The sequence below is a fragment of a genome, unplaced genomic scaffold (assembly GCF_019419815.1).
Source record: "Pyrus x bretschneideri cultivar Hongxiangsu unplaced genomic scaffold, Pyrus_bretschneideri_v1 Contig94, whole genome shotgun sequence".
NCBI classification, from domain to species: Eukaryota; Viridiplantae; Streptophyta; class Magnoliopsida; order Rosales; family Rosaceae; genus Pyrus; species Pyrus x bretschneideri.
Genome location: NW_025999836.1, coordinates 1,031,502 through 1,041,061, shown reverse-complemented (window position 1 = coordinate 1,041,061; position 9,560 = coordinate 1,031,502). Strand labels below are relative to the sequence as shown.

Here is a 9,560-nt window from a genome sequence, read left to right as displayed (position 1 = left end):
AACATCTAGCAATCTTTCTTCCCTAAGTCATCCATTTCATCTTCACACAACATCTTTGGTGTGGAGACTTAGAGACACCAAACTTTTGGTGTTTTGGAGAACAAATCCTCAAATCCTCAAAGAAGAAAAAGGAGCACTAAAAGGGAGAAAATCAAAAGGAAGATCCAAGGAGCAAGGAGGTGACTTGAAGGCCCTCCACTTGGGTGAATCCCTTGTGCAATCAAGGATGAGCTTCAAGGGTAAAGAATCTCTAAATTCTTATTCTCTTTAATTTTGTTAAAGAGTCTTATGATTCACCATATACTAGGCTTTGAAAGTCATGGGTTTTATGAATTGTTTTTGAATGCATGCCTACTTTAAAGTGTTATTAGTTTGCATATGTATTCAAATGTTCTTACATGTTCTTAGCTAGGACAAAATTTTTCCTTCACACCCCACCCCTCTTAGTCACTCGGGTATCAATAGGGAGAGCAAGGTTGCGGAGTTCATAGATCCAGTCTCTAGGGAATGGAAATTTGATCTTCTTTCCAACCTTATCTCGAAGAATGAGTGTGGTGCCATTTCTCAAATTTATGTGGGGCCGCTTATGAGACCAGATAAACTTGTATGGCCGTTTGAATGAAATGGCTCTTTTTCAGTCAAGTTAGGATATTGAAGATGTCACAATCGTCACCCCACTATGAGCTATGATCGCCCTTCCTCTTACTGAAGTGTTGATCCTTGGGTTTGGACTTGGATTTGGAGTTGTAAAGCCCCCCCCCCCCCCAAAAGATGAGAAACTTCCTTTAAAGGGCTTTGCAGGACGTTCGCACCACTAAATTCAATCTTTTTCGATGTAGGTGTGCCGCATCCCCCCTCTGCCCCATTTGTGCTGAAAGTGAGGAGACCATAGAGCATATTCTCCTTTTGTGCCCATGGGCTTCCATGGTGTGGAATGGGGATCCGTTGTGTATTCAAATTAATCGAAGTTCAATCACTACTCTGGCGGATTGGTTGTGTTTGGTTGTCAATCAAAATCTGGGTTGTAAGGAAGACCTCGATCGAACTAGGGTGTAATTGGTTTTTTCGTGTTGGTTTGTCTGGAGGGCCCGTTATGATGCCATTTTAAAAGGAGTTAATCCCTCTCCCTTCAAAGCTATTCGGGCTATCACCACTGCCTTGGATTCTTTTATGTTGGCCTCATCTCCTTTGTGTATGTCACCTGCTATCCGAAGCAGTTTTTCTCGAGGTATGCATCGCCTTGCTCTGTGGTTTCCTCCCCCAGTTAATTGGGTTAAGGTTAATTTAGATGCTTGTTGGAAGAGAGACTCTCACTACGGTCATATCGGGATTGTGGTTAGAGATTGTTTCTCGGGTTGCATGACGATGAGAAGTGTCTGGGTGCATGCATCTTCGGTTGTGATGGTAGAAGCATTAGCTATTCTAGAAGGATGCTTATTGGCAAAAAGTTTACAAGTGCAGGAGGTGGTAATTGAGTCGGAAGCACAAGTTATTATGCGGTCCCTCAATTCTCCTTCTCTGAGTTGTGTTGGGACCTACTCCCAATCCTTAGCCGTGTTTTGGAGGTTGGGAGGAGTTTTCAATCATGCTCCTGGTCGTGGACTCCACGACCAGCAAATATGGCGATGGATTTTGTTGCAAGGTATATTTCTCCAAAGATGTGCGGCTTCAACTGGGTTGTAAGACCACCATCTTCGTTAATGGGCATTTTGAACAAAGACAGTATTCCATGTACTCCTTTGTAAGGGTGGGGTGTTCTTTGCACTAATAGGTAGGACGACACTTCTGGAGTGGTGGCGTCTATTGGTGTCCTAATTATCCTTGTCTTTGTATATCTAATCTTGCAGGGATGCTCTCTGCTTGTTGTTTGGCCTTGTGCCTTTCTGTTTTCTATGAAGTAATCCTTTAACCAAAATAAAAAAACATTTCACTAATATAGTTCATAAAAAATTTTAAAACTCCAGCATTTCCAGAAAATTGATTATTGTTCTAATGTAACCCCAGAGCTCCATTATACTTAACTAAGCAAAGAAAACAATATTGTTTGTACATTTGAAGAAGCATATTTTTGAAGTTGATCATACCATTAGCTTAGCAGCACCGGAAGAAACATTAATGATTCTTGGCGAATCAGATAGCTTGAGGAGGGGTAAAAGCGCCTCAGTCACACTTTTGGGACCATAGTAGTTTGTTTTCAGGCATTCTTCTGCTAACTCATAGTTTGGTGTCATCGATATTTCATTCCAATTGATTTCATCAGGCATCTGCATCCAAAATCATTACTCTCATCAATTACAATCGCATATAAGTCTAAAATTACCTTCACTCTATGATGATGATATATAAACACACTATACATAACCTCACCTTACCAATTACAGCTGATCTAAAACTTTCAGGGTTTACTATGCTACCATTAATTCCTGCATTGTTTACCTACACAGTAGAAAAGCTCCAACTTTTCATCTTTGTTATGTTTATTCTAACTTGAAAAAATAGATTATAACAAGCATCATCAGTATAAAACAGACATTATATTGCAATATGATCTGCGGAGTAAAACCCAACTCAAAATTTCAAGGATTACCAAGATATCGAGTTTTCCGAATTGGGTTTTCACAAAATCTGCAAGGGAAGCAATGCTAGCAGAATTTGTTACATCCAGCTGATGAAAAACCACCCGGTCGGAGACGCCAAACTCTTTCAATTTTCAAGAGCTTCAAGGCCCCTCTTCTCATCTCTAGCAGTTAACACCACCATGATCCCATTTGAAGCCAACTGCTTAACTGTGCCAAATCCAACCCCTTTGTTAGCCCCTGTCACAACAGCATACCTGACCAAAATACAGAAACCCAAAAAAAAAAAAAAAATGCGAAAAATAAGAAAGGGTTTTTTTTATTTGATCAAAAGATACATAAGAACTAAAACACTACTACCTCTTTGTTGCCTCTGCCATTGTTCTTGTTTCTGCCGAGTGGCTACAATGAGGGGACTATAATGCAGGGGTTAGTTTCCACGATCCCAGTCCCATCGATCAAACGGTTAAAGTTGATCGTTACAACCCGGTTTCCAATCATCCGTTTCTGAAAGCCAAACTCACGGGATTCACGTGGGTGCGAAATGAGGACAAATGTATGCGGTTTCAGAATGGTGGATGTATGTGGGATTATGTGGCGAAGATTGTGAGGAAGTAGGAGACTTTGTGGAGTCGTCTTGAGTTGTTTTTTTATTCTTGTGGCAATTGATGGAGCGGGTGGGTGGGGGGGCGCCGCGGTTTGGTGGGGTGAGTGGTTCTGCATACTAGACAGCTCAGGGGGGGACGTGTTGAAGTGCATGTAACTGAGAAGCTGGGAATTGGAATTGGGTTGGTGGACGCCCATCCGTCATGTGAATAGCGACATGCATAGCTTTAGTGCTGAAAGAAATAGCCGAGAGGTACTCTGCGGAAATGGTGGTGAAGATCCTTAAGCTGCAAGCGAACACAAAGCCTCGTGCCAAATCTCGTTGGTAGATATTGTTAATATGACATCAGTATATGAAATATAATGCTGATACAACGTTAAATATTATGTGACAGTACGTGAATACAAAGTTTTGTACATAGGAGACCTCGGATTAGTCAATTCATATGATTAATATACAGATAAGTCAATTCATATGATTAATATAAATACAAATATATAACATGTATATGTAAGCAAGCTAAGTAAGCCATCTGGATCTTTATCACATTTGACTAGAGGACGGTACCTCCTTAACCAACCGGCCAAACGTACAAATTACTACTCAATTATATTACCCCTTTTCTTTATTTTCAAAATCAAACAAAATAATGATAGATGCATATACTTGATTGATTCTTAAATGAATATCTGTTCTAGCTGGTACTAGTAATATGCTCACGTGTTGGTGCGAGACTTGAGGTACCGTTTGGTACGTGGGACGGGACGGAATGCAGTGGGATGAAGCGTTCTGTCTTACGTTTGGTGCGCGAAAAACAGTGGAACACGCTGTTCCATAGGATGAAATTTGGCTGAATTTTCGTTCCACCTCTACCTCCTGGAACACAAAATTATGAAATTTTAAGACAAAAATGCCCCTCTTCTTTTTCAATATTTACACCACCTTAATCACAAAACAAACCCTAAAATTCTATCATCTTCTTTCCATCTTCTCTGCCATTGCCTTGTTTCTCACAGGTCTCTCCAACCTTAGTCCTCATCCTCTCCCATAGCCTCTCTTTTCTCTTGCCCACGGAGTGGAACTCAAAGCTCTGCATCTCCAGGTTCGATCTTTGCATCTCCAGGTTTGATCTCTGAATCCAATTCCAATCTCTCTTCTTATTTTTCACAATATTTTCTGATTCAATTGAAACCATGAGGTAGACTATGTGTTCAAGGTGGTACTGATAGGTGACTCTGCGGTGGGCAAGTTTCAGATTCTGGCCAGATATTATCGAAACGAGTTTAGCTTGGACTCCATGGCCACCATCAGTGTCAAGTTTCAGACTCGGACCCTCCTCATCGAGCACAAGAACAGTCTCTCTCTCTCTCTCTCTCTCTCTCTCTCTCTCTCTCTCTCTCTCTCTCTCTCTCTCCAGCTGTAGCATACAACCCTTTTCTTTCAATTTGCTACTTGGGTTCTTTGGATTGATAGATTGCAGCGATTCCATTAAACTTTATGCTTTTTTGCTTTTTCCTGTTTTAGTGAAAGTTCTGAGTTGCTTTTTTGGTGAGCTGTATGCATAGATTGCATTACATCCTTTGAAGTTTTTTTTTTTTGGTTTTTTCCTTTCTTTCTGGGTTGATTTCTTCAAGTAAATTTTTAATGATGGTAACTGAATTACTTCTCTCTATGCTACATTAGATAATCATAGTGAGAAAAATTTGTACAGAAAGTTTGGGTAAGATTAGTAGTTTTCTATTTATCTGAGAGTTATATATCCATGTTTTTGAACCTGATAGTGTACTTAATATATTGTGATAATGATTTGGATATCCACTCGAATGATTAGAAATGTTAAATACCGAGAATTAAATTAGTTATCGGTTTGCATACATTTGATGGCTTTGCATATTGTGCAATATACAATATACATTTGATGGCTTTGCATATTCAGCTCCAAGGTGATTAGCGCAAGACCGTACTGCAGTTTCTCGTTTAGGCCAAGATTGTCAAGAAGGATTAGATCAAGATTCATGGGTTCTGAGGACATTGAGTCGTAGTCGAGTTTGTTACCGTTGTATTAAGTTTGCTACTACCTCCCAGAACCTCTTGGCTTGTTTGGATGTTCTGGGGTTGTAATAACAGAATTGTCTATATAATGTGGAATTTTAATAGACTTCTGATGCATGATGCTGGTCATTGTTAATTTGCTTCCATTTTGGTTGGTTGATGAGGATTTCAAGTCAATTCAATTTCAAAGGAATTAGAGGTTGAGTGGTGTGCCTACATGGCCTTGGCTATCGAGGTTAAACATCTCCAAGGCGACACAACGGACCAATCATTTGAGAAACCCCCGAGCCCTAATAGGTCTGTAGGATTAGCAAAAGACACAGAAAATGACCCTGAGGATACCAAATTGGAAAAATTCCCTACCCTTCCACAAGGCTATAACATGCGTTATGAAGATCTTACTGCACCATCCCCTCAACCTGACACCTCTACCGGCGAACAAAAGTTGCCTCCAGGAAAATACATGTAATACCCTGAAATTTTAAATATATAATTATGTGGAGAAAAATCGAAAATAAATTGATTTATGGTTATGAAAAATTGAATGGAGAACTTTTAAAGTTTGTTCTCGTAAATTATTATAAGTTACGCTGTAAAATATATTGTGAAGTGAAATAAAAAAACAAAAATGCCCTGATTGACTTAACGTAATTATACAAGAACATATTTTATCCTTGTATATTTTATCAGATGTCTGCACATAGTTAGATAGAGGATGACCCTATGAGCGTGTGGGTGAAAACCGTTAGTGAAACGGAGTTATAACGAATGAAATAGAAATGAACGAAAGTAGGGGCAACATAGTCATTTTGCCATGAAATCTGGAAGGCTCCAGATTCTGTTTTGGGTGGAAATATGCCACGGGGAGAAAGAGCAGCGGGAAGCCAACCAGGAAAAAAAAAAAGCCCAGTTGGGAAAAGGGAAGGTTGAGTGCCCAATGAAGAAGAGAGAGGAAAATGAGGTGACTAATCAAAAATAGAAGAAATGAGGGGAAGAGAGAGAGGCAAGATGCACGAAATCAACCCTTGATCAGTGCGACCAGCGACCCGGTTGTAGTTGGTGGGTTTCTCCGGCGAAATTCATCGTTTTCCGACAAATTGGGCCGATCCACCACTCCCAATCATGATCTAGCCCTTCCCTTTTCCATTTCCAACCAAATCTTATTAGGTTTGAGCTTGAATTCTTGTAGAACGGAACCCGTGGGTTCCAAGGGTGCCATTGCGAAATCCGACGATCATGAAAGAAATGTCGACCACCACCACCATCAAACAACTTCCCTTGAGGCCAGGACAAAGCCTAAACCACCATGGGCGCGGCTGAGCACTGAAAACGAAGAATCAAAACCCACTCATATCTAGGGTTCCAGTGGGTTTCGAGGCAAATTGGAGCCTTTCCCAACCAAATTGGACTTGGCCATAGGTATTAAGTTTGCTCTACTCTTTGAGATCTTCATTTCTATAATTTTTGAGAATTTTTAGAAATAGTTGAATTTTCCGGTGAGTCGGGGTGGCCGACCGCCAACTGCGGCGGTGCACAGCCAGGGAATCGACATTGTGTTTTTATGTGAATTTCATTATTCCAATTATGCTTTTGAGATCTAACTATTGTGGTTTAAATATTAACACGATTGTGGTATATGTTGGATTAATTGAATAGATTCGGAATTGGTTTGAATTTTGGAAATGTGAACTATGAAAGACTTGATCCCGCTCAAGGGTACGTAGGCAGTCTAACAGAGTTTAGATGTAGCCTTAAATAATCGAGAATTAATATTTAGTTGGAATCTTTATCTAAGAGAAGAAAATGGAAATAAATTGGTAAAATAATTGAATAATTGTATGTTTTGATAAGAGAATTTTGGTTTAGACCATTTGTGGAATTAAGGAATTTAAACTAGAGAATCTTAACTTTTGATAGTAAATTATCAAGAGTTTAAATTGGGCCTAACATTGAAATTATTTTCCGAAATAACTATTTCGGGGCGGGACGTTACATGACAGAATCGAATTGATAGCCCCCAATGCGAATTTTTCGACTTTTGATGTCGTCTTACTGAGCACGATTTCGGCCTTCAATGCAAACGATGTCGTCTAATCACTCTTGGATATATTGGAGTTTAGATTGGATGGTGAATTGGGAGAAGACCAAATTGTCTATCTTGGAGGAAGCAATGACACAGAGGTCAATGAGCATAATGGCCAAAATGAGGAAGGCGTCGACGTGAATGAGCTTGCGGGTCCATCTGATTTCGAGCCGCTTCTCGATAAGAAAATGCGGCAAAAGCATAAAGAAATGCAGCTTGTGCACCATTTCACCCATTTCCAATCCTACAAAAGAAGTAAAGTTGGCGATAGTCGAGCCAAGGGTGTCGGAGTTGTCCCAGATCCCATACGAATCATCCCCAAGCCCGATGTGGAAGTGTTCATCGACATCGTGACGAGTTGGGCACATTCGCCGAGGTATGTTCACTTTCAGTGGTCATTCAAACCATTGAATATTCAAAAACTGTCCATATATCCCTAACAACCTGTGGGTTTTTTGGGTATCAGCGATGGAGTCGACATGTACACATTGGTTACTGTGGGTCGGTTTTTTTACCACACTCATCCATTTCAAGGGTACTCTACAGAGCAACATAAGTATTTTTTTTCTTCATGTGTAACTACTTTCTGTTTACCATATTATAAGTGAGTTCAAGTGTTTAATTTTGCCTTTTACAATGCATTTTAACTTCGATTCAGCACATCAACGTCGGCCTTTACCTTCTGAGGAAGTGATCGATGGAGCATCCTAAACTTTTCGGGGATTGGTGGACAACGATTGACTGTTTTTTCTGGGTAGGTGTTATGTTCTTATTTTTACTCTATATTTCGTTTACTTATGTTCTTAATATGAATTCATTCTCATTTACAAATAGTCATACATGTCTTGCTTTTTTGTTTTACGTGAGAAAATCTTTACTTTTGTTGCAATGCATCAGTGCCCGAAAAAATGAAAAAGGAAGTTACGGATTTTGAGAATGGCAAAACCAATGTTAAAGGCAATGGGAAGGCAAAGGCAAAAGAAGCTTTGGTTTTTAGGCCTTTGAGATAGTTGATCAATGTCGTTTTAGGCATTGCAGACATGATGCCAAACATGTGTGAATGGGAGGAAGTCGACGAAGTATTCATCTCATGTCACATGAATGGTGACTACTGGTTGTTAGCTCATGTCCATCTCTAACGTTGCACCATCATGGTTTATGATTCACATTTCTCGAGGTCAGAGTGGGAAAAAAATGAAGAAACAACTTGTGCATATGTGTTTTGTAATTCCCACACTTCTAAAGGTGACAGAATTCAACAAGGCGCGACCCGTTTTGAACCTAACCCCGAAAACGATAGATAAACTGTTTGATATTGAGCATGTAATCAAGTGCGGCCAACAGGACAACAAGTACGTTGTTTTCTGACTTATCTTTAACTTCATTCTAAATGTCCTAAATATCTAGTGCGTTGTAACCTGGACTTGTCGTGTTGTGGTAGGGCAGACTACAGAGTTTTTTGATTAAAATTTGCCAACTACCTATCCACTGGCTTGGCCATTCATGACATTGCTCCTCGGAACATGGGGGTTTTCAGACTCAAGCTTGCCATCGAGTTCATAAGAGGTCGTGCATTTTTGTGAAAGGTTATGTGGACATTTATTTGAGCAGTTTTTCTTGTTATAACCAAACAATTCGGCTCCTTTTAAGTTTTGTACAATTTGCAGTTTAGGTGTAATCGTAATTTTAGTACTTAGTATGTAATCATAATTTTAGTACACTTTTCCATTGCTTGTTTTCGATATTCAGTATACAATCTTAATTTTATTACTTATCAATTAAGGGGTTTGTGTTGCTATTGGTAATCTTAAATTACGCAGATAACATTGATCTAATTCTCATATTAAGGTACTCCTTATGAAATACCACACGCAAAATGTCGAATATAAGAAAATTTGAAGGACACACAAAAAAGTTCAAATTTTCCCTAGTGAATGGCCCCAACGGCAAGTGCCTTGCAGTAGTCAATGGTCACCCACTTCCTGTTGACATCCATTTTCATTGCATAACGGCAAAATACCTCAAACCCCTCACAAAGTCCCAAACGATAACCTTGGTTATATTGCTCACCCATAGCGTCAATGTATGTTGAGGATGTCATGAACTTCTCAATCTCTTTTGCCACTAACGTCTTCACAGTTCAATGAGCCATTTTCAATTACCGCTTCAAACAATGCAAGGTTCTTCACATGATCCTCCTGATGCTTAATAATCCTTCCTACAATTGTTTCAAGCTCATTTG

General features: G+C 39.6%; 1 protein-coding gene and 2 long non-coding RNA genes across 4 annotated transcripts; 2 read left to right on the top strand and 1 right to left on the bottom strand.

The window, feature by feature from the left end:
• Positions 1-1,579: 1,579 nt before the first annotated feature.
• On the bottom strand, positions 1,580-2,956 carry LOC125473733 ((+)-neomenthol dehydrogenase-like). Its single transcript, XM_048576955.1, has 6 exons — positions 2,937-2,956; positions 2,758-2,833; positions 2,588-2,665; positions 2,368-2,436; positions 2,085-2,264; positions 1,580-1,903 (listed from the first exon to the last, which is right to left on the bottom strand). Exons 1-6 carry the CDS (start codon positions 2,954-2,956, stop codon positions 1,580-1,582), a joined length of 747 nt encoding a protein of 248 aa, XP_048432912.1.
• A 339-nt stretch (positions 2,957-3,295) lies between these two features.
• Positions 3,296-5,352, top strand: LOC103966026. Its single transcript, XR_007255534.1, has 2 exons — positions 3,296-4,306; positions 4,386-5,352. It is a non-coding gene; the product is annotated as an uncharacterized LOC103966026 (long non-coding RNA).
• Positions 5,353-6,086: 734 nt separating this feature from the next.
• LOC125473738 lies at positions 6,087-9,090 on the top strand. Of its 2 annotated transcripts, none has more exons than XR_007255536.1 (6): positions 6,087-6,654; positions 7,356-7,694; positions 7,785-7,853; positions 7,977-8,072; positions 8,216-8,670; positions 8,760-9,090. It is a non-coding gene; the product is annotated as an uncharacterized LOC125473738 (long non-coding RNA). The 2 variants fall into 2 exon arrangements; XR_007255535.1 differs by having other exon boundaries at positions 6,088-6,654; positions 8,765-9,090.
• The last annotated feature ends 470 nt before the right edge of the window (positions 9,091-9,560 follow it).